At 37.8% G+C, this 25,237-nt stretch overlaps 2 protein-coding genes across 2 annotated transcripts; one reads left to right on the forward strand and one right to left on the reverse strand.

Annotated features, from left to right (window-relative positions):
- Window positions 1-490: 490 nt before the first annotated feature.
- Window positions 491-15,414, reverse strand: lrrc45 (leucine rich repeat containing 45). The gene is made up of 18 exons (XM_088284277.1): window positions 15,331-15,414; window positions 14,292-14,561; window positions 11,756-11,817; window positions 11,596-11,666; window positions 11,293-11,471; window positions 9,286-9,414; window positions 8,751-8,863; window positions 7,933-7,991; window positions 7,660-7,737; window positions 7,330-7,465; window positions 7,108-7,185; window positions 6,909-7,020; window positions 6,751-6,821; window positions 4,883-4,975; window positions 3,995-4,087; window positions 3,476-3,649; window positions 1,424-1,571; window positions 491-1,303 (listed from the first exon to the last, which is right to left on the reverse strand). Exons 2-18 carry the CDS (start codon window positions 14,536-14,538, stop codon window positions 1,104-1,106), a joined length of 2,043 nt encoding a protein of 680 aa, XP_088140403.1. The 5' UTR covers window positions 14,539-14,561; window positions 15,331-15,414; the 3' UTR covers window positions 491-1,103.
- Window positions 15,415-15,530: 116 nt separating this feature from the next.
- Window positions 15,531-22,286, forward strand: trub1 (TruB pseudouridine (psi) synthase family member 1). Its single transcript, XM_088284278.1, has 8 exons — window positions 15,531-15,845; window positions 15,913-16,011; window positions 16,159-16,214; window positions 18,812-18,893; window positions 19,644-19,716; window positions 21,585-21,724; window positions 21,836-21,892; window positions 21,977-22,286. The coding sequence occupies exons 1-8, from the start codon at window positions 15,704-15,706 to the stop codon at window positions 22,174-22,176; spliced, it is 849 nt and encodes a 282-aa protein (XP_088140404.1). The 5' UTR covers window positions 15,531-15,703; the 3' UTR covers window positions 22,177-22,286.
- The last annotated feature ends 2,951 nt before the right edge of the window (window positions 22,287-25,237 follow it).

Genomic DNA, 25,237 nt, shown 5'->3' on the forward strand with positions numbered 1-25,237 from the left:
ATACTATTTGTTGTATATTTATTCATTAAATAATACTTACTTAGACGAATACTATTGAAATATACAATATTTTGTTAGACAGACAACACCTGTTAACCGTTTTTGCCACAAGTGCCTACTCACTCCTGAAACACTGTCCTAATGTAAGTTAGCTAACAACTAAATAGGATGCTATTACAGGTATTATTGAATAGTCAGCACATGTTTGGCGACAAAAATAAATAAATACACAAAAAACTTGCGCTGTTTATAAATGCTTTGCAAGCCCTGCAAGCGGCATTGCGACAAGAAAACCCGGACATCTACAACGCATTGAACAACAACATTCAAATATTGCTAGAGACCCATCTTGATAACTCAGATCTTTGGTTACTGAAACAAGTGACCTCATGCATCCCCAGCCGAAAACCACAATCAACACTGAATGGTACTCATCTTAAACGGAGACAGTGGAACAAGCCAGGCTGTCCATATAATAAATAAAACATAATTAGTTTCTGAAATCACATTTTATTCATTTGGAATCCATGAAATAGTGCTTAAAATCAAAACGGTATCCAAACAGTACATGTATCCCGGGCTTCTTTTGCATCTGTATGTAAGCAGCTTTCTGATTTGACAGACAATAAAAAGGCTAAAGGGCTCCAAACAGTAGTAGTATAAAAGTAAAAAAAAAATAAATAAATAAAATGAAGAGTATAGTCTAGAAATAATGTAACAGGAATTGAGGGATTTTATACCTCAAATTTGACAGCATGCTATAAATATGTTCATCTTTCTAAAAGAGTGCTACTATTTTTGTTGTCTAACGCAAACAACAAAATATTCCAGTGGTGGAAAATACAACCACATGCTGAAAAATGATTTATTCACAAGACATCACATGTCAACTTCTCATGGGACTTTCAGAAAGATAATAATCGTGTTTTCCTAAAATGGTACAAAAGTCATTACTCTGAGTGGGGTGAGGGTGAGAATGAAAACGAAAGGTGACATTTTGAAGCTGCGCCATTTTACAAAATGTAAAGCATTTTTGGAGATGAAATATTAACATTTTAGCACTAGTCAGTAAAGGCTCAGAATTGAGGTTTGGGGTGATTGAGTCATTTCTTGGAGCTGCTGTATTGTGTCAGAGGGGAGCCTTGAACATAGGTGAGGATGGCATTCTGTAGATATGTTGTTCTTTGGGCTTCATCGTCCCTCATCCTCTTGATCTCTGCCTCTTTAAGTCGGAGCTTCTCCATCAATGAAGCCATCTCACTGTCTTTGTCGAGCAGCGCCTCTCGGTGGTTACTACTTAGTACTGCAACGACAACAAGAAAACAAAGACAACATTAAAAAGGTAGCAGAAATTCTGCACAGAAAAACACTTGCCTCTCAGGATGATGTACTTCATAGTAGAAAAAAAGACCACGATAGGCACCTTTAATCTCTCTCTCAAGGGCACTGATCTTCTCTTTCAGTCCTGCTTGTGCAATCCTCTCCGCCTCCAAGTGACCAATCTGCTCCTGTAGCTCTAACCTGACACGATTCACCTCGGCCACCTTTTCCTGGTCCTTCCCAGACAGTTCCTATAATCATATAGCATGTTTAAATTGTTTTTTTTGTTGTTATTTTTTAGCATTTCTAATGGATTAAGTGCTTTGGCTGTTGACATGTTTGGCTTCCAGTTAATTTAGGCTTCGTCAGGTATTGTTTTGGTGTAAATTTGGTTTGATGTTCCTGTGGTGTGGTGAGAAGGTCCATTACACTTTCAAGTTTTTTAAACATTTTTGTATTATTGATGATGACATCCCAGTATTCTGAGTGTAGTTTGGACAGATGAGCGCTGTCAGAGCAAACCCAAAGTATTTGGACACTGACATGACAATATGTTTTGGCGAGGGTGCGCCTTTAAATATACTATATATACTATAGTATATCATACTACAAGTATGGATTTGAAATAAAACATGTTCTACCCGTGCCTGCGTGGGTTTCCTCTGGGTACTAAAGTTTCCTCCCATGTTCCAAAAACATGCATGGAAGGTTTATTGGACACTCTAAATTGCCCCTAGGTATGAGTGTGAATGCGGATGATTGTTCGTCTATGTGTGCCCTGCAATTGGCTGCCAATCAGTTCAGGGTGTACACCGCCTACTGCCCGAAGACAGCTGGGATAGGCTCCAGCACTCCCCGCGACCCTTGTGAGGACAAGCGGTACAGATAATGGATGGATGGATTATCTGAAAATGTTTGGTTTAATAGTTTAGGACTATGTTATAATAAAGGAAAATGAAACATGAATTAATAAGAAAGACATAAACATCTACTTCAATTAGTTTAATAAACACCTTGACTTGATTTCTTTTAAAGACAGAGTGTGAAGTGAACTTGACAAACAGTATTTTGAGTAATAAATCTATTTTAGGAATACACACGTTCATTTTTTTAAAGCAAACGTCCAAGATTCATAGTTAGACCCATAGCAACGCCCTAGCAATCATCGATATTCTTTGTGAATTAATACATTGATTAATACAATGTTATTTCTGTTGCCGTATGAGTGCGACGCAGTGTTGTTTTTGGCATGCATTTTAGATTTAGTCTCAGTCATTTGGATGAAAATGCTCATTAGTTTTTGTCACATTTAGTCATTGTGATAATTTTAGTCTAGTTTCAATTGACGAAAACTCAAAAAGGTTTTAGTCTAGTTTTAGTTGACGAAAACTCAAAATAATTTTTGTCTAGTTTTAGTCGACGAAAACGCAAAAAAAAGTTTTAATCTAGTTTTCGTAAATTTATTTGACGAAAACTCAAAAATGTTTGTCCATTTTAGTTAAAAATAGGCATACAAGGTGTCCACCCAATAGCAAAGACTTTCTGATCGACTGTTATGCATGATAAACAGATAAAATGGTAACAGTGGAATTAATGCTCATTGCGCCAAAATAAACCGAGAATCAAAAGATTTTATTTGGCAACTGTTGTGGCTTCAAAGCAACATAAATAAACAAAATAAAAATGTTTTTACAACATTGACTTGTAGGAGACTTGTTCTAATACAGTAACACAAGTACAAACCCTACCAAACATGTCACGTTTACCTGTAACAGCTTGCTGTTATCGCAACCTATCGAGTGCCACTCTCGTCATGGTCCATCAAAGAAAAGCGTATGAGGGTGTGCGAGCCGAGACAAATTACCACACTTTTTTTTTTTTTTGAATGACCGCAGACCATTGGTTCCAGGCATCGCACATTTGTTTTTTTTTTAAATTATTAATTAGACTTTGTTTTGACAGGCCTAATACATATACTGTAAATAACAATTAAAGACAGACTGAAATAAAAACATGTTTTCCCTCAAATTGTACCATTTGCAATTTGAAATACAATGAAATGTCAATTTGAATTATGTAGATTAATACAGTAATGAATCCTAGTGAGGATAGTCGTAATGTGTGTGTGTGTATAACAGGCTGCTGGTGTCCGTACCTGCTGGAGCTCATCAATTCTGCGACGCAAGCAGTCTGTCTCGATGGACTGTTGACTGTTCTTGGCCTGCTGCTCCGAGATGATCTGTTTCTGTTGTGAAAGTTGCAGCTGGCCCTCCTGCAGGGAGGAACGCACTGAGCGAAGCTTCTCCTCCAATGATGATACACGCTCCTGCTGCTCCAAAAAAAAACAAGGAAAGCAAAAAGGTAAATATTAGATCATTGACGACCATAATGTATCTCACCAGCATAAATAACTCATATGCCAATTATTTATTCTCTAGTTATAGTTATGTATATCTAACAGTGTACATATTGAAAAAAGTAGTTAGAACAAAATAATTATCATCATTAACAGGATCCATTGACTTAATGAAGATTTCTGATTCTTTGGATTTCCACATTTCTTCAATGTGGCCGATATTGAGATCTCAAGCACAGTTTATAACAGTAAAAAAAAAATCTCATCAGACCAGTTGATGAATGACTATACATCCAAAGTAGTGTAAGGTTTTTAAACCTCTTCCTGGCGCGCTTGAAGACGAGCTTTACTCAGTTCCTCCTCTGCCTGGGATCGCTCTGCCACACATGCTGCTTTAGTTTTACTCAAGTCCTAAAAGAGATGCATTCACACTGTTACATACTACTGGTATGGAATCATCAACCAGTTTATGTTTTTGATGGAAATATACAGGTCATCTATACTGAGTTGTAACCAATTTGTAGAAGGCAAACTTACTCTAACATATACGATAGTGCAACATTTATTAATTGATGAAACACTTGAAAATAGGATGCTTGTGTAAAACATTTGTTAAATAGTTACTAATACTGCCACTTTGGGAATTATTTTTTCATGTTGCAGAAGCATTACCAATCTCTATTGCGCTGCATTTTAAGTTGAAGTTTGAAAAGCAATGTTTAACTGGTTTTTTTTTTTTTACACAACAAGTATTTAGCAATATTAAATGATATTTGTACCACACTTTCCATCCATCATCAAAACCGCTTCTCCTCACTAGGGTCACGGGGGGTGTTGGAGCCTATCCCAGCTATCTTCGGGCAGTAGGCGGGGGACACCCTGAACTGGTTGCCAGCCAATTGCAGGGCACACAAAGACGAACAACCATCCGCGCTCAAACTCATACCTAGGGGCAATTTAGAGTGTTCAATCGGCCTACAATGCATGTTTTTGGAATGTGGGAGGAAACCCACACAAGCACGGGGAGAACATGCAAACTCCACACAGGATGGCCGGAGCTGGGATCGAACCCACGCCCGATGCTGTCTCTCACTGTGAAGCCATCGTGCTAACCAGTTGGCCACCGTGCCGCCACCACACTTTCCAATCAGGGCCATTTACAAATGATAATTAATCCTTAGTAATTGATAAATTTAAAGGTCAAACCTCTTCAAGTTGAAGTCGTTGTCCTTCCAGTTTGAAGATGCGCTCCTGTAGGGATTTCTCACTTTCCTCTAGATGACGATTAACATGTTCAACCTGGACAGACACCTGTTAGTTTCTTTCTACACATTTTAAAAATAAAATTTAAATAACACACAACTTTTTTTTCCAATGATGAACTATATCATAACATGAAAAAAGGGCAGAATGCCACCATTTAGAGTCAGTCTGGTGCCCTGTATACAATTGATACGTGTTATTGGCATTTAGATATTAGGCGCACCAAGCCCACTGCAAAAAAATTGAGCCAGTTGTTTGTTTTGCTCCCTTTCTTAGTGAGTATATTAACGCATTAATCTTAAACAATTTTCAAGTAGTCGTTAAGCTCAATTTAGTACACGGCATGGGGGAAAAAGCTGTACAATAATTACATTGGGGAACAATTTGAAAAAGAAATCTGTTAAATGAGATTTTTATGCTGATTAAAAATTGGCATGCTGATTCCATTTTTTTTCGAGCATGTCATTTTTTTCTCCAACGTTTACCAGATAAGCAACATTCCACTGATTAGCTGTAGTAAGAATTGCCATTTTATTACGACTGGACTCCCCTATAACTAACGTGGTAACTTGTTTGTACAGTGACAACTGAGACAGTGCGGTGAGAGGTGTGTGCAGCTCCCAAAATGTCAGCACTATCAATAGCTGCAGAAAGCTACCATAGTAGGAATTAGGATAGGTGCTGGATTTTCTCTTAACCTTAACTTTCCATGGGCATACTGTTGTAAATTCTATTTCGCTTTATGGTGTTTGTTTTTTTTAATTTTCAAAGCTTGTAATTATTCCATTTTAGTGTTTTATTTACCTACATACTAGGGATGTAACGATTTACTCGAGCACAGATTCGATTCGCTTTTCAGTTTGCAACTTCGATTCAATATTTTATTTATTTTTAATTTTTAAAAATTAGAGAGAGAGAAATCTGAACGTGATGCATATCATAAAACTCAGAAATAACATTGCTCAGCAAAACCCAATTATTACCAAATCAACACGCATAACCATTTTTTTTAAAAATATTTATACAAAAACTATGTTTTGGGTTTTAATACACGTGAGTTTGGATTATACTAATGTGTTATGTTTTCACATTTTAAATTAAGATATAAGATTAGCGGCAGCATTAATTTTAATGCCTCAGAAGGGTGCAAGGTATCTATGATATATGCAGCAGACAGTATAAATTTGGTCTATGGGATGGATTTTGACAATCAACCAATGAATTAACTCAGATCATGCTTGTTGATGACTATTACTGGGTTGTATGTTTTAGGAAAATAATTTAAATGCGATTAAAAATGAAAATCCTTTTCTAGGTCCTCTTCTCATGTATTTAAAATGATGAACAAATGCATTATTTGGGGATATCGTTTTTATTGGCGAACTTTACCCATTTGTATTGTTTTCCTGTGCTGTCCTATATTTTTTGTTTGTTTATATGGTGCATTTAGTTTTACACAATTTTCTTGTTTTAATAATATAATGAAGCTTGTACCTTTCTGTTAGTGCTTTGCTAGATGTGTTATTTATTGGCAAAATATTGTAGATCCTTCCATAAAAAGGCGTTTTTTAAGTAGTGAAAATTGAGATAACATAGATATGTATTTTCAAGTATTTTGTATTATTTGGGGTAATTTTCTGTAACAAAAACTATTTAAATGTCCCCAAATAATGCATTTGTTTATCATTTCGGTTGACAAAATCTTTGGCAATCGCTATTAGATAAAGTTCACCAGTTCTGTCGTTGTGCACGTGAATGAATGAGCTGCTCAGGATTTACTGGAGGAATTCACTGAAAGTGTGAGAAAATACCTCTCTTTGTCGTAGATGATCCATGTCCTCCAGGCCTTGTTTGTACCTTCGCTTCTCAATTTCCAAGCGATCTTTGAGAAGACAAGATAGAATCCAAGTTTTCAAGGTTCTGTGTTAGAAATGATATTGTGAAAGTGGTGATAATTTTTCACTGTTGCCTTCTGCCTGTGCTAGTTTGAGTTTCAGCTCAGCTGTGCTGTTGGTCAGTTCCTGCTTTAGCTCAAAAAGCTGCTGCTGCCGCGACTTGCACTTGCGTTCCATCTCCTCCACCTAACGGATGCACAAAAAAAAAAATAAAAATAAGAGCAATTTAAGGGAATCATGAAAACGGATGTGTGTCTGGAAAAAATAATTCACCTTATTTTTTAGTTGGACATTTATGTCGGTCAAGTTTTGGACATCTCTGAGAAGCTTTCCTTCCCTGGAAACAGTGTCCTGAAGGAGCGGGAAATATCAAATCCTTCAACTAAATAATAAATTGATTAGCTTTTAAGTAACTGACAGATTTTGGCAGAAATAATGTGTGGAATACTACATTTCTCTGCTCCAGTACTGAGTAAATATCTGCATGTCTTTCACCTCATGTACTTTTTTCTTCTCTCTGCTCTGTGTCTCCATGAGTTGTTCTTTCTCAACCTTCAATCTTGCTATCAACTCAGCCAGGCTGTGATTTTTCTGCTCAGAGAGTGCAAGGGCAGCCTCAGTCATCTGCAATCTACACACCACAGAGAATCGACAGTATTTATGACAGGTGAGGCATTTTAATGTACTGCAATACTGCAAGACATTGCAGCCAGTCAAGTGTTCCTGATTACACTAATAGACTTGCCATACTCTTTCCTAGACTTAAACTGGGTACAAATACACCCCCGTGGTGTATACTGAATTTGAAATGAAAGAAATGATTACTTGGCAGTGATAGAATTCACAGCTGACTTCCTCTCATTCAGGGCTTCCTGAAGTTGACTGATCTGGATGGAACTAGACCTAACAAGTAAAACAAAACAGAGACTGTCAAGGATATAATATTTACTGTATATTTAAATGATAATAAAAATTGTTTTACCGTTCACAGAAAGTAGTTGTCATATGTGTATGTTTGTTTGTATTTGAGTGATAGTGTCTGCAAAGCTAAAGACCTATATTCAGTGATTTTACATTGAGATATGTGTATGTTCTCACCGGTTTGACTGTCCCATCTCCTCTCTCTGCCTGTCAATGGTCACCATCAAGTTTTGGAACTGAAAAGGTATTAGAGTAATACAATTAAAAAGGCAGAATTTATATTTATACTTAAAAAAACTGTAGCAAGCAGCAAATAATAAGTAACTTGTGCTTCTCTTAGGCAATATAGGTTGGGTTTTTTTTTCATGCACAAGCATTTACAAGCATTTACTAATTAAGGGGCCAAAACATGATGTACAGTGGATACAAAAAGTCAACACCCTTGTTCAAATGCCATTTTTTGTGATGTAAAAAATCAGATCAAGACAAATCGTTCTGAAACTTTTTCTACCATAAAATGTCACATGTCAGGAAAGGCCGACTAAAACACCTTAACTTTATTTTAGGTTAATCAGAAGAAATTAAACACTGGCAGGTATATGCTAACTCCCATCTAACATGAGTTGGAATGTGATTGATTAATTCTGAATGCATCCACATCCCAGTTGTTAGTGTGTGCGGACTACAACCACGTTATGTCAGTTGTTTTATTTGTACTATTTTTTCTTCCCCGGTAAAAATTAGTAACTAGTTTTTTTTTTTTTATTAAACGGAGTTGTAGAGATTTTAGATCACACTAAATGTATTTAACATATATCATTTCACTTCGTTATTTTCTTATTATTTAACAAAAACATGGAATTTGGAAAGTGGTGTGTACACATTCTATTATTTTGCAATATATTTGGAGCGTCGGGTATATACGTACACTGGCAATGGTAATGGTGTTTCACTGTCTCAATAGGACTATTAGAACGTTAATAAACCTCAGCTACCTGACGTCCCTTCTCCTGCTTGAGGTTCTGAATCTCCTTGCTGAGGACCTGGGTTCTGCTGCGGCTTTCTCTCAAGGTGGATTGTCGGTCTGTGTTGCGTCCGACTATATGCTCTGAAGCCATTAGACAGTAGAGGCATGAGTTTTAAGTGTCACGAAGGTGACGCTTTGACACAGTTGCATGACCACGTACATAAAAATAAATTAATAAATAAAAAGATTCAAAGTCAAAGTGGCCCATTTTGAAAGCAGGAAATGGCATTTTAATGTGCATTGAATAGGTTGACATCATATTTGGTCAATGTTTGTTCTGATTTTTGATGTGTTATTAAGAAAAAAATATCTTTCCAAGGTTTCCAATGTTGCAAATTGACAAGAAAACAGAAGAGCATTGCTGCCACGCTAAAGGTCAGTATCATATTCCTGATTTCAAAGAAAAAGCCAATTTTGACGTGCATGTTAAAGAAAATGTACAGAGCACTGCAAAATTTCATCCGGTGTGAAAAAAAAAAGTAGACAAATCAGACCAGAAATACCGAGTGCTTTAAGTGTGTCGCTGGGTATATTGTTTCCTGCCAGCTCCAACTGCTCCACACTGTGATTGCTTTGCAAAGCCTCCAGAAGACACCTGCCACCCAGGAGACCAATGTTGTTCCACCTCAGATCTGTGAACAGTCAGAGACAAACATAAATTAAGTATGGGAATGGGGTGTCCAAATAAGTTAAAAACATACTTTCGGGACATATTAAGGGAAACTGACTCTTTAATGTTTGTATACAAATAGTTATGTGTTGGGAGTGCCTGCCCACAGAAACACTTTGACGCGGTGGTCGAAACAATGAGACCAAATGGTATAACAGCTTGGTGACAATACGGCAGCTGCATGTGATGGTTGAAAGGGAACTCGCTCTGATGCTGGCTGAGTAGGCAGCTCAAACTGTTATTGCTGGTTTAATATGAAGTATGGCTTTAATTGCCATAATGACTAGAGGTGGTACATGTGGTAGCTACTCGTTCAGCCCTGAGCCTAAAAGCAAGCGAGCCCCCACGACAGAATCTGTATTTTCCAAAGTGGATTCAGCACTTTACGACCAATCCAGAGAATTATACTTATCAAATTGTGCGCGGATCCATGTGTAGGATGCTGCATAATTCAGACTGACTTGCTCACAGAAACATTTTTTAAAACAGACTAAGGGAATGATTTATTTCTATCCAACTTGTTAATTTCACACTTGATAGGTGGGCAGGTACTCCAGAGACTTATTCTATGCAAACAATTAAGACAATTTCCCACAATACTGGAAGTCCCTTTTAACGTAAGTACCGTAACATGAACATCATTTACCGTAACTTAATATACAATGGTAATTTGCAAAAGTGGAAAACACAGACGGCGGCATACGTACGTTGTCTTACTATTAGATTTCTTGTTTTTGTAAAATATAATGCCACTCACGATAATACAACTTTGTGTTGGATATAGACCGACAAAAAACAGTACAGTGAACCCTCGTTACTTCGCGCTTCACCTTTCGCGGCTTCAGTGCTTCGCGGGTCTAAAAAATATTCGGGGGCATTGTAGTTTCGCCGAGCGGCACGAGGGGGCGTTGGAGCGGTTAGACGGCCGGCGTGCGCCGAAGAGGAGAGTGGACGAAGAAGAGAGTGGACGAAGAAGAGCACGTTCCCCCGGGCACGATTTGGGGCGACGTTTCGCGCGGTTTGGACCGTACCAGAGCTCCGGAGGAGGCCGGCGTGCGTGGCAGTTAAGCCGTAGAGGAACAACTTCCGCCCGGGCACTAGCGCGGCGACATTTCGCTTCGCTCGGGACCGTGCGAGAGCTCCGGAGGAGGCCGGCCGGCGTTCGTGGCAGTTAAGCTGTAGAGGAACAACTTCCGCCCAGGCACGAGCGCGGCGACATTTCGCTTCGCTCGGGACCGTGCGAGAGCTCCGGAGGAGACCGGCCGGCGTGCGTGGCAGTTAAGCCAAAGAGGAACAACTTCCGCCCGGGCATGAGCTGTCAGTTATGAATGAATAAATGAATAAATAAATAAATGAAGAATGCCACATTTCATTTCACAGGGCACACCGGACGGCGTACCAGCAGGTAAAAGTCGAAATAATTAAATTAATACAAAAAGAAGTAATTGAATAAATACAAAAATAATGGCTGGGGAATAAAAAAATAATAAGTTTTAATAATAATTTGTTTTGTTTTTTTTGTTTTAACATGAATTTCACTCTCTCTCTCTCTCTACCCGTATATATATATATATATATATATTTTTTTTTTTTTAAGCATTTTTGAAGGTGCGCCGCTACTTCGCACTTTTTTTTTTAAAGCATTTTTGAAGGTGCGCCGCTACTTCGCGGATTTTCAGTTTTCGCGGGTGGTCTCGGTCCCCATTAACCGCGATAACCGAGGGTTCACTGTAATTAAAACAAAAAAGTGAGTGACATAAGACTTTTTCACAATTCTATTAATCATCATTATTTTTTTCTTTAATTAATTAATTATTTTTTTTATTTGAGTGTGATTCACCAAGTACTTTCAGGCTGCTGTTGCGTTTAAGTGTCTGAGCGAGTGCTAACATTCCATGATGGTTGATCTGATTGTTCCGCAGGTCAAGATGCGTGAGTACACCGTTGGAGCCCAAACCCTCACAAAAGATAGCAAAGGCTTCATCCCACACTCCGAGCGCATTCCAGTCTAGCACTAATCTGCATACAAAATGTTGAGTCAATGTTCCAGTCGTGACGTAGTTACAATACACAACTGCATTTGAATTTGAAATAGTCATAGTAAGCAAAGGTATAATGACAGAAAAATAGCCGGAGTTCTCACCGAACAAGAGTATTGTTACGATCCAACAACTTTCCCAACGCCTCAGCTCCTGATGATTTCAGGTTGTTACCCTGTTAATAATATTTTGCATTAAAAAAAAACTATAATGAAATATATTCAGCATCTAGGAGTTAATATAGTTTCATTTGAGAAGATTTACCTTTAGATCCAAAACTTTAAGGGTTGTATTGTAAAACAGACCAGTCAGGAAAACTTTGGCACCTGAGAGTCAACACACAAGGCCGTAAACATAAACAGGGTTAAATACTTAGACACAAGTCTCATACAGAGAAGCAAAGCTACAGTGCAATTTAGTAATGATACTTACACCCCCCCCAAAGATCAATGTTTGAGCATTACTTGTATCATGTTTGTTTGTTTTTTTGTGTGTGCGTGTGTTATTTTGGGGTTGGGGGTTCTCTTGCTTTAGCAGGTAAATTGCATCCTCTATTGCAGAGGTATTCAATTAAAAGTCACAGAGGTCCACGACGAAAATTTCTTCCAATTAAAAAGTCCGAACCAAAGTCCAACTTCCCGAAATGTCTAGCCTATGTTCACATTTTTATATAGTTTCAATACTTAGTCATTTTCAACAGAGCGCACTTATATACTAAATATTTAGCAATGTTCCCATTAAACACCTTTGCCAGTCAAACAAATATAAGGCGTTTATTTCACATTCAAGAAAATGTGGCTCCAGGAATTTAAGGGTGCCACTTCCAGAAAAAAACGGTAAAATATCTCCTGCAGAAATATATCACGTGCTAAGCATTGAGTTAACATCTTTTACCTTTTTTTTTTTTTAAATCAAAGAGTTATCAGCCTAAAAAAAACGGAAAGCCTAATTATCCAAATAAACCAGGTCAACATGTTCAGTGCAGAATCAATAAAAATGGCTGTCCTCATGAAAAACTAATTCAAAATGAGCTTTGACACCACTTTTTCTTTTGAATATTTTTTAACGTCTCTTAATGAGAAAAATGAGTTTGTGACTGCCCTGCCAGTGACTTAAATCTGGTTTGGAACGGAGTCAGGGCCATTGGGATTTATTTCACACATCTGGGCTTTGTGTTTTCCTTTAAATAATGTTTGTGCAACCACATATATCTTTGCTGCTGTAACACTTCAAATTTCCCCATTGTGGGACTAATAAAGGACATCTTTATCTTTATCTTTATTGAAGCACTCCTTCACAACTTCCCCATCACTTGAACGTTTTTTTTATGTTTCCCCAAAATCCATGATACTTTTACTGAATATTCGTTTGCATGCCGCTGGGATGTAAACGAAAATGTAAAAATCTGTTGTACTGCACTCGAAGTTCGATGTTTTTGCGTGCGCTCACCTCAAACTTCAGCGGTGTTTTGTTTCGTAGTGGCGCTTCGCAATGTTGAGACGGTTTTGGAGCATATGATGCATACTGGTTTTTAATTGGCTGCAGCCAGAAGGAAACTAAATTTCTCCGTCCATTCATTTAAAACAAGACGCATCGAACTCGCTAACTTTTTAGCAAGGCATACTGTCAGCAGCACTCTCTTCCGGTCTGCTGCGCAATTGGCAGTGGATCGTAAACAAAAGATTTGATTGGCTCAAATCAGTGACGCCTTTTCCGTATTTACTAGAATTGCAGCGCCAACGTTTGCGAATGCGCCCTGAAAAAAATTCATCATAGATTGGCCATGGGTCCGGTCCGAACCATCCCGCGGTCCCGCCATTTGGTGATGCCTGCTCTATCGGTTTCAAGTCTGAAAATTGACTTGGCCTCTCCTTAACTTTACATTTCTTTCCTCTGATGAACTCTTTCACTGTTTTGTCAGTGTGTTGGGGGTCATTATCTTGCTGCAATATGAATGATATAATAGTCAGTTTGGTTGCATCATTCTTTAAATTGGCAGAGAAAATGTTTTTATATATTGTGTTAACTTAAATGCATGATCATGTGATACATCATCAATGGTAATTAATGTGGCAGTCCCGGAAGATACTAAGTAACCTATCAGAGTAGTGCCAGTAGTGCCACCTAACAGTGAAAGGGGTGAAATTTGTAAAATTTGTACCCATATTACTTTTGCCCTCAAGGTTACAAAATGTAGTCATGATCCTGCATAAGTGTAACAAATAACTTCATGTCTGGATCTATTTTTCACTGAGATACAGGGACTATGAATTTCCCATGTGATACTGATACAGCAAAATCATTCTGCAGTAGTTCTAGATGAAACTTGACTAAATAGCATCTGAACCTGCACAAACGCGATCAAAATCCGGTCAAATTGATCAGTTTGATAATTTAATGGCAAAAGAATTGAAAGAAGGAGTTTAATGTGAAAATTCCTAGACAAATACTTCCCTGTAAATGAAAATGGTAAGAATTAAAACTGTTGCCATTTGATGGACTCATAGATCACATCCAAATAATACATGGTTTGACATCAGAGTATTTGACATTATGAAATGAAAAAATGAAATATGACATAATCTCGAAGTTTTAAAAGGATCTTACTTGGTAAATTTAAATGACTTCCATATGCAGATGAAACTACAGGTGGTGACCGTACGTTAACAGTGTCAGCGTGTTTAAGTAAGAAGTCTGCCCCACTTCATCTAATTTAAATCATAGGCATAATTAGCAAAAATACAGTATGCTGTGCATTTAATGATGAAGCTACTACACTGGTCATTGTGTCTTCACTCACCTTCATCACCAACCATGCAGTCACTGAGTAACACCTCTGAAAAGAAAGTGTCTTTTTGAAAAGCACGAGCAAGGAGTGCGCAGGTATCTGCGGACAGACTCAACCCACTCATATCCAGACGGGGGGACCTGCATTCCTGCAGTTTAACCATGACACAGTCTTGGGGCTCCACACCTCTTTCCTTACACAGGCTTAAGTATGTCTTCCTGAAATCCTCCATTCTGCCGTCCTTTCTTTTGTACAGCATTTACATCTTCATCACCACCATTACTAACAAAAGATTAAAACGTCATAGTTAGAGAATTTTACAACAGAAATCATTCTCAATAATATTCTTAGTAGTTTGAAAATTATTGCCCATAGCATCATCTTTTCAGCTTATTTTCAGCACTGTCATTTACAAAGATCAATCATCAGAGTTCCCTTGGGGTAGTTTCTCGTAATATAAGCATTATTTCTCAAATCGTGGTATTTGCTATTGCATGTTCAACGTGTGTTAGCGTGAAATCTGGGCCTATAGCGGTGAATATAAAACTATTCCGTGGTATGGGCGTCAACAGGCGGGAACACAGGTGAGTTGTACGTTGTAACTTCCGCTATGTAGTGGAAGATAATTTAACAGTTTTTTCCATCACTATATGTCACTGGCTTAGATAGACGAACAAAGATACATTGTTGAAGTAAATACTCAGTTTTGGTCGAATTCAATTAAATTTGACAGTAATCTCCGGCACCCGTGATGATTACTGCACACAAATTCCCTAGATACAAATCACCATAATGGCGTCAGTTGAAAGAAAGGTAGACAAACAATCTTCGCTTGGTTATATACGTACACTGTTGACTAAAATTCATTCGAAAACTCCCACAACTGTGCTTACGTTCACGCAATAGGTCTGGGCTAACTTATCTCTGTAAAATACGAGTACGTGCTTTGCCCGCTTAACAATTTTCCCTAAATAAATTAGTCCAGGTTTTTGTAATGTTTACAACAATTACATACTATATGTATTCGATAAAACTATATATAAGAACAGACCTTGGAGACCTGAGCGCCGCATTTAACACACGATACAGTTGAGCAAAGAAAAAACTGAGTGAGTAACCAGGAAGTGTTTTTTGGGCGTGAGGCATCATGGTCAATGTAGTGTGATTTTTGTCAGTTCACTTACCTTCACCACGATTGGTCTCACTTACAAAATCACAAACACGGGGAATACAAAATGTCTTTCGATAGATATTTTGTCTGAATAATTCGCGACATTTAATTTTATTCCTTGTTTTTACCAAGCAACGAAGTGAAACGTGTTTAATTTATCGACCAGCAGACGGCAGTCAAGATAAAACGTTGTTTGAAAGCAACAAAGAAGATTGTCGCTTTCCATAGTTGTACGAAGAGTGACAGAAAAAGCATGGCTGGAAGTAATGCAGTTGCGCCTATTACCAGTTCTCTAACTAAACTGCAGAAATTGAATGGACTCTTTGCAATTTATAAAAAGCAAGGGCCGACCTCTGCGGATGTTTTGAACAAGCTGAAAGAAACTTTACTCAAGGGTAACGTTGATAAAAGAAATGGGTCATGTTCATCGAGCCGAACACAACTATTTGTTTTGTCTTCTAGAAGCCGGTGTGCAGAACCCGAACCCGAGGAAGCGGAAGAAACAGAGTCTGAAGATGGGCCACGGAGGAACATTGGACAGTGCTGCCAGTGGTGTATTAGGTATGTGAAGTATCCCCGTTTTCTCTCTCTTTATCAAAGGATACTTACAGAAATATATACACAGTAGTTTATTGGTTTTAATTGTCATCATCATAATGTTATTGTCAGTGTGTCTTAATGTTTGGCATTATTCTGTGCTCCATTTAGTTGTTGGTGTTGGAAATGGCACAAAAATGCTCAGCACAATGTTGGCTGGTTCCAAGGTGAGCTGTGGTACTGTGCTATGTAGTCAAGATAATGACACTCACAGGATATCTAAACATTAACTCAATGAAATATTGTTCAGTGTGTTGGGGGTTCTCAGAAAGTATGGTCTAGAAGGGTGTCATGAGAAACCAAAAATGAACTTGCTCAAGAGCAGGTCAAAATGGTATATGCCCTAAAGCAAACCTTCCTGTAGTGTGCAATGAATAAATTATGTTACGTCAGGCGTTTTTTTATGGAAGAGATGGTTGAATGTTGTGATACTACGTTGTTTCATATTGTGGCATTTGGAACTTAAGCACCAGGCACTTAGCGTTCAAATATCCATCCATCTATCATCCAAGCCACTTATCTTCACAAGCGTCGCGGGCATGCTGGAGCCTATCCCAGCTGTCTTCAGGTAGTAGTGCCTGCATGGGTTTTCTCTGGGTACTCCGGTTTCCTCCCACATTCCAAAGACATGCATAGATTGGACACTCTAAATAGTCCCTAGGTATGATAGTGAATGCGGACGTTTGTTCGTCTTTGTGTGCCCTGCGATTGGCTGGAAACCAGTCCAGGGTTTACCCCGCCTACTGCCCAAAGCCAGCTGGGATTGGCTCCAGCACGCCCGTGACTCTTGTGAGGTTAAGCATATCGGATAATGGGTGAATATACAATTATATGTATAAAATGACCTCTCATTTTACTAAACTCGTTCCAGTGGAAGCATAGAGTACATCACAATCGTAAATCACTGGAGGTACTTCGTGGACACAGAAGGAAACACATCTAACATTTTTCTCTGCCAACATATTGTCACATTATGGCCAGCTTGGGACTTGATTAAACACTATTGTGTTGCATTGACAGGATGCCAGTTTATTGGTAATAACCATTTTTGAAACCGATGCATTTTAAGAGTATAACGTACGATGTCTGAGAAAGGTCTCCACAATTACACTCTCCACAACACAACCACATTGAACCTCGGCACGACTGCAAAAGCCACAACACAACAACGTTGGACTACAGTGCCATTGCAAAAGCCACTACGGAAGTGACCAAAATTCCGCGAGGCAGAACCCCCAAAAGAAGTGACTGAAACACCCGCAGGATGGAATAGCAAAGCTGGAATATTAATGTGAACCTTAACAATTGTAAAGTAAACCTTCACAATATTATTATCCACGGAATATTAAAGATACTGCAACAAATTGGATGGGAGGGGTGTGTGAGAAGGAGAGAGAGCGGATGGAGACAAGAGTGAGATTCATGTGTAATGATGACGGAACGGGTTGCTCTGAGTTGCCGTCGGCTACAGCCCACAGTAGCCTTGTTGTAACAATAAAAAAGGAGATAACTAAACCAATGTCGGACGTCGTGTCTTTTGAAGACGCTACAATACTTTGAAAAGCGCAATGTAAATAAATAACAGTTTTACTTAATCTTACTTTTCCAACTTTGCTTATCAAAACCACAATTCACTGCCTGAGCCTTGTTTTATCTGAACATTAACTCAACATAAGCAATCTAATACGTGGCTAGTAAGTGACAGCTATCCTCTCGTAAAAGTTAAACCCGTCGTACATATGGACAAACCATGGTAATATCACAAATAAATCATTTGAAAAATGCAGCATAAATAATTTCTGATATTGATACAGTGACAAGCTCCAACAATAAAGCAACAACTTCATTTGTATTACTTCATTTGTATTACTTTTCCAGCTTTGCCTCTTTACTTGTTTTTCGGGAGTTTTGTTCACTCGTTGTGGCTTTTGTTTTGCACTGTAATTAATTTTGTTGTGTTGTGGCTTTTGCAGTCATGCTGAGGTTCAGTGTTGTTCGAAGTGGATCAGCTTTTGAGTATCTGGTATACGTATATACTTTGGACAGTATACTTTGTGAAAACCACCCATATGCTCTCATGTAGGGATTTTTCATTGCAGTTCAGAAAAACAAGTAATATCATTTGCAACACAGGTGCGGTAGGTAGGAGAAATTGAAGACATTTATTTATTTCACCCTTGCAAATATTTACGACTATATGAACACTCTAAATTACCCCTAGGTATGAGTGTGAGCGCGGATGGTTGTTCGTCTCTGTGTGCCCTGCAATTGTCTGGCAACCAGTTCAGGGTTTCCCCCGCCTACTGCCTGAAGATAGCTGGGATAGGCTCTAGCACCCCCGCGACCCTAGTGAGGAGAAGCGGTACAGATAATGGATGGATGGATGGATTATACCAGTTATAGGAACCATTTGCTTTTTAAATTACCGGTAGCTTTGTTTTGAGTCCCAAAAATTGCTGCATAGCGTAGCCTCAGCTTGAATCAGTTAGCACCAGTGACTAATTGATTGAGAGAAAACTTTCAACTGTGCACATGGAGGTCTAACATGTTCAGCAGCTGAATAAGTCTTGAATACAATATAAAATTTCAAGGGACGGTCAAGAACAATCCAAAAACTGAATGCAAACATGACAAGATGGTCTCCTGATATCACTGCCTATGTCATTTGAGTTACTTAAAAGCTGTGTTTAATTACCAGTACTTGTGTGTGGAATCCCTCTCAAAGATTGAACTAAGATAAGCAGTCAATCATTCTTTCTTTCAGAAATATATTGCTGTTGCAGAGTTAGGTAAAGCAACAGACACTCTTGATGCTACTGGCAGTGTTACAGAAGAGAAAGATTTCCGTAAGTACAAGCCCCATCGATTCTTCTGTTGCAGTGTATTCTATGCAGTCATTTGGGGTACGGAGGCGTGCTCACTTCTGATCTCTAGTCGAACTCATAGTGAACGCATCAAACTACTCGCGATTTGCTGAAATGAAATCAAGTTAACATTAGATGTGTTATTTGCTCCATTTATCCATGTGTTGGCGAAGTGATCAAAGCATCATATCTCATTTAATGAGCCATTTGGTGTTTTACAGTACATGCAGGTCCATGTACGACTAATTTTGACGCGCTTAGCTCAACTTTGTTTATAGAGCAAAAAAATAACCACACAGTAGAATAACAAGCCTTTATTGATATGTTCTGTGGGTCAGATGCAACAAAACGTTTTATTAAATCTAAAAACATAATGGCTACAACACCTTAGCGCTGGAGGAGCTATTCCTTCATCTTTAAAAAACTCACTACTTGGTTTGACGTTTCCATCTTGAATAGTACCAGCTCCGAGCTATTAAAACCCATGTTAACACAATTTTAAAGAATGAGGTTATTATTCCTCCAGTTAGCATCCCAGAGGCTTGGACTAAACGGAAACCAGAAGCACGTAGCCTCCGAATTTTCCCACTGGAAATGCATAATTGAGCTCCTGTGCTTAGAGTCCATAAAAAGTCCTCAGTGAATATGTATATCTGTGTGTGCGCTCATGCTACGATGTTTATTATTGTTTCTTATTTACCAGTTATTGTCTCTTTTCTTTACCTTATCCAGAACATGTTACCAAGTTGGATGTGGAGAAGAAGCTAAAAAATTATGTTGGCGATATCATGCAAGTCCCACCACTGTAAGACTGTGTTTGTAATGTTTCTGTAATAGTTGGCCTTCCTCTGTCGTGGTGTAAAAAAAACACAACTGAACAAAAAAGCAAAACACATTTGTAAAGTTCATTCTTGCGGTCAAGGCTAGGCAAAGTACGAGCTATAAATATGCCAGTGCGATTTTGTTAACTATTAGGAAGGCTCCCAGTTTGAACCCCAAATTAACTCTGTGACCCAGCCACAACCATGAATTGTGTATCTGTGATTTACCATTTATCATCTGTGTTGCAGCAATACAATTTTCACAGCTGGGAATAATAATAATAATAGCGTCGATAGAAAAAAAAAAAAAGCCCCTATTCAAAGGAACAAAGAGCTCCAAAAACTATCCACTATATCTATATAGTATACTATATTATATTTACTATAACTATATAATAACTATCTAAAACTATATACCATTTGGGGAATCAAAACTTTGCGTTTGTGTATATCGTAATGACAATTCTAAGGGTTCATGTCTGATAGAGGACCGTGAGAAGGAGCATTTTTAATTTTCTGCATTGGCATTGAGGGGCCTGAAGTGAGTGAGATTTTCCATATTTTTCTTCCCTGACAAGGCCCCAAATCCCTGAGGATCTGAATTTGGTAGGCAAGGTAAATCGATGAAATACATCATTTTGTTACCGCGTTTTAACAGATAAAGCAAGATACTGTCCTCATGTCTTTACTTCACCTGTCTCTGGTACTCTGGTCCAAGCTAGATTTAGCTGTAGTTATATACTTTAGTTCCCTGCGATTGGCTGGCAACCAGTCCAGGGTTTACTCCGCCTACTGTCCGTTTTCAGCTGGAATAGGCTCCAGCAAGCCTGCGACCCTTGTGAGGAAAAGCGGCTTGGATAATGAATGAATATATAATTTAGTTGGGGAGTATCTGGTGCTTTGCTGTCCTCACACCTCTTCAGCCCATCTATATTCAAAGCAAAAAGAATAACATTTGGCCTTGTCACAATGAAAATCATATGCATAAATGTGACAAATGAGCCAAAGTTGATGTAAATTATTTGTCAATAATGGCAGCATTTTGTGTATAGTTGCCTTATGTATAATTTACATTTATCAATAATTGCAGAAGACGAAACATATTTATGAGGATTTAACTCAAATTGGTTAATAAGTGCATAGGTTTAAATTCGCAATTTAGTTCCTACTGTACCTATGTAACGTATATGAATATATATAGAATGTACACAATCATGAACCCATGCTTCATAATAATGTCATAATGTCATGAGGTTTTGCAATAGTATTTGCTAGCATACTTGTCTGAATAAGAAGGTTAACAGAAACTGACCTGACACTTAACAAAAAGGCATAAAGTCAATAAATAAACCTCTGGCATTTAAACACAATATAAAATGTACACATTATAATTAAACCCAACAATAACGCTGAGATTCCACCAGATGGTGCTAAAGTAATATTTTAATTGGTTTGGGCTGAGCACAAAAAAAAATCTGTGGAAAAACAGGATGGCTTTTCCCCAACCCCCCCAAAAAATGAAGTAAAATTAATGAATATGCAAATTTGAGAATGCTGAACTGAAGATTTGCAAATATGTATATAGCTGTGGTTCAAAAGTTGGTCTGGCACCCGAACAAGATAAAATGTTCGGATGCTCAAGTCGCTGAAGCCTCAACAGATATGCTGGCGGAAGTCTCATGATAACAGTTTACATGTGGCTTTAGTGACATTCATCCGAAATTTCCGGTGGGTTTCCAAATTCTACCACTAATCTTGAATACAAATTATTCTGCCTCCTTTATCAACTTTTATTAAGATTTTACGAATGCAGGACTTGCCATTAATTATGTTATCACTATTATTATTTCAGTTACTCAGCACTGAAAAAAGATGGCCAGCGAATGTCTGTCCTTCTGAAGAAAGGACATAAGGTTGAGGCGAAACCTGCGAGATCCGTCACTGTGTACAACTTGACCCTGCAAGAGTTCAACTTGCCCTTCTTCACTTTGGGTTTGTACCCATTGAAGGATCATTTCATGTTTTGCTCAGGACAGCATTTATTACTCACTTTTAAGAGGACATCAAAGATAAACTAATTATTTTATTTGTGTTTTATTGCAGATATTGAATGTGGTGGTGGATTCTATGTGAGGAGCTTGGTGGATGACCTGGGAAAAGGTTGGATCTACTGTATGAAAAAATTCTGTCAAATCCCAACCTAGTAGTGCTTCCCAACAAGAACGATCTGTTTGTCTGCCGCAGCACTCTCGTCGTGTGCTCACGTTAAGGAGCTGGTCCGTACCAAGCAGGGTCAATTCACTTTGGAGCAGCATGCCTTACACGAAGAGCACTGGACACTGGAGCACATCGTCAAATCACTGCAACTGTGCCCAGATTCAGAACAGAGTCTGGATGGTGTGGCAGCACCAGAAGGTGGAACATTAGCAATTTGTGGAGAGTAATTGATTCAGATCTGGGTCAGTGATCAATGTCTTTAATAGTTTTTTTCATGATTTTTTTTCTATACTTACTGCAGTTTCTTGGAGTCTGGAATACAGTATGTTGAACACAATTGTTTCGTTTCCGGCTGTTTCTTGCATCACTTTAACAGCATACTTTGCACAGCACATACAACAATGCGGCCACACTTGCATAACACAATGATGTCCAACATTATACATTGCTTTTAATATTACAATTAATATGGTATTACAATTTGACCTTCACCAAGATACTAATGTCAATGGTTGTAATATACTGTAAATTGTTGAATGCAGTGATAGGCCCCCTGATGAAAAAATCTTTTAAATGCAATATTTCTGGATTGTCTAGTTATGTAGTGAGCAAACTTGTTTTGAGTTGTGTATAGTTTTAATCAGTCCTACCACTCACTGTCATGGGTCCACTGTTTTTTTCCACATTATTTATCACAATGCCTCTTTGCTGATGGAAAGTGTTGAGTACAAACTATTATTGTTATGAACTTGGATTTTTATTGACAGTCATCTTGAACATACATCTCAGAAGTGTAGCAAAAAGTAGGCCTATATCACACACATAGATCACTTTCTGGACTTCCTTCAGTCAGCCGCCTATATAGGGTAAAATGGGTTTTTTTTTTGTAGGAGAGTATCACTATTTTTATATTGGAAGAACCTGGTGTTTGTTCATAGACTTAAGCAAATATGTAAATTATGATTTTTGCATTGGATTAATTTGCAAGCATTATAGCATTCTATTCTGTTTATTTTTTATTACATTGTTGTTTAAAAGAGAAGTGGACCCACATTGCTAAAATCAGCTGTGGGTCAGCATATGCATGTGTTCCATAAATACAACATTAATTAACGACATTTCCTCTTTATTTTGAGTAATTCTAATCTCTGCAGTTTATTCAAATTTTACAATTAGAATAAAAGATTGTGACAGTTATACAAAGCATCTATATTGAGTTACAAATTATGAGGCATATCTATTTTTTGTTATTTTTTTTCTAAATAGTCAACCAATTAAAACCATACATTTTCATTCATCAATTACTTTTTTCCATCTATTTCTTACTGATTATCCGGGTCAGGTCTCAGTATGTATTTGATCTAAGCTGAGTCCTCTTTATAGGCATTTTTCTTAGAAACAATTCTCAAAATTTATACCGTACATTAGGTTCTGCTCACAAGCACCTCACTCGAGCAGTGTTGGCTTGCAAGGCCCAGTGGCAGCTTGAACAGTTTTGTTCTGACATGAGTATTTGAATGTGACTTTGAAAAGTATGCAAGTTATTTTTGAATTAAATAAAACAGAATTAAAATATTTGACTCTATATATATATATATATATATATATATAAAAATATATAATATTTTTTATTATTTATTTTTTCACCCCCATGTTTAGTGAGAGAGCGCCACCACTGCGATTTGTCAGTGGTGGTAGCATTTATGGCGCCAGCTGTCACTGAACTGCTGCTCTTATTGAAAAATTATCAATCTTTTTGACAGGTGTCTGACGCCAAGGGAATCGATGAGCTGTAATTATTGTCTCAGTCCAAATATTAGCCGTTTGGTGCTTTCTTTCATGTCTTCAAGGCTGTTCACGTCCATGTTTGCTCTCGGAGTCCTCTTTATCTAAATTACAGCAGTTGGGAAAGTTTGCTGTTGCGACGCGCGTTTTAAAGACGCGTCACAAAATTGAACTATCAATCCCATAAGTGAGCCCATTTGTCAGTTGTTAACAATTCCGCTTCCACTCGGCAATGCGACGTCACTAGTGGCCGCGTTAATAATGCCCATAAAAGTATAACTATTAAGGTATACAACTGTGAAAGAGAGACGTTATCGATAATCGTGGAATCGAAGCCATACATGGGGAAGATAAGCATACATCTGCAGACTCATTATCAAGAGATTGTGACTATCTTCCATTCAACATTCAAAACCTGAGTTAATCACTCGGCGTGAAACTAACTGCACCGTTTAGAATCTAAACTTTAGATTGTAGACTTGTTGGCAATTAGGCTACATAGTTCAAGATGAGAGGCTGTTTGATAAGTTAAAGATCAGTTTAACGTATATCCTACCTAGCAATCACCGCAACGCGGTGTTTAATATTCTATTGCTATACAAATGTACGAATTAAATACATTTGACGCCTAGCTGCGCAATTATTGCAGTCGTTAAAATACTGTTGGACCCGGAGCTTTTGTGAAAATTGGAATCGTACTGTAAGCAATACATGAATAAAACGTGTAGGCTATTTGCCTTTTTTTGCTGACTGCCTGCAGTCGCATAGTTGTGTAGAACCAATATTGCCTTAAAATGAGATTCGATTTGAGGCTTCCATTTCAATCTAAAATTGAATGACAAAATATGGTTCCGTGACTAAAAAGAGCTTTAATAATTTCTCGGTTTTTATATAACACATAGTACCTCAGCAGCATTGTTTCCCATAGCACGCCAGTGTTTTTTAATTTTTTTTTTAGATCAATTCCTTGGTTATGTTTTAAAGTTTGCACTGTATAGACGTTTGCTCATTGCTCGGATTTGACTGTTTTTTACTTGTAACCGTGTCTGAACCAAACCTTAATTAATAAATAATACAAACCATATTACAAATATTATCTATTTTAACCTACACTATTATTATTATTAGTATTATTATTATTATTATTATTATTATTATTATTATTATTGGTATTATTATGAAAACATGAAAAAAGTAAATGGGGACGATTCGGAATCAGTGCAAAAACAAAAAAAGGTAAAAAAATAAATATAGTTTACTTTCATCTCTGTTTAAAAGCATTTGTAAAACTTTTTGGACCAGTGTAATTGCAGACACCATCCCCGCGAACCACCCACTGTTTAAAAGTATCTGTATTGTATCAGACGGTAATGCTATTGAACCGATAATTACACTAGCTGTGAATCGGAGTAACTAACAGTCTAACAGTACTCTGTAAAATAGTTTTAATCCAGTAACACTTTAATTGACTATTTGATTCACATAATTTTATCACAATTGTAC

Source organism: Idiotropiscis lumnitzeri, chromosome 20, assembly GCF_059441095.1.
Source record: "Idiotropiscis lumnitzeri isolate Australia: NSW breed Sydney's pygmy pipehorse chromosome 20, RoL_Ilum_1.0, whole genome shotgun sequence".
In the NCBI taxonomy this organism is placed as follows: Eukaryota; Metazoa; Chordata; class Actinopteri; order Syngnathiformes; family Syngnathidae; genus Idiotropiscis; species Idiotropiscis lumnitzeri.

Excerpts from the sequence above, each read along its gene's own strand:
- lrrc45 (XM_088284277.1), bottom strand. The coding sequence starts at position 14,538 with ATGCTGTACAAAAGAAAGGACGGCAGAATGGAGGATTTCAGGAAGACA. Across the intron at positions 1,572-3,475 it reads GAATTGATGAGCTCCAGCAG|GAACTGTCTGGGAAGGACCA; the intron begins GTACGGACACCA and ends ATATGATTATAG. Across the intron at positions 1,304-1,423 it reads CCTTGAGAGAGAGATTAAAG|TACTAAGTAGTAACCACCGA; the intron begins GTGCCTATCGTG and ends TTGTCGTTGCAG.
- trub1 (XM_088284278.1), top strand. The coding sequence starts at position 15,704 with ATGGCTGGAAGTAATGCAGTTGCGCCTATTACCAGTTCTCTAACTAAA. Across the intron at positions 16,012-16,158 it reads TGCTGCCAGTGGTGTATTAG|TTGTTGGTGTTGGAAATGGC; the intron begins GTATGTGAAGTA and ends TGCTCCATTTAG. Across the intron at positions 21,725-21,835 it reads CTTGCCCTTCTTCACTTTGG|ATATTGAATGTGGTGGTGGA; the intron begins GTTTGTACCCAT and ends GTTTTATTGCAG.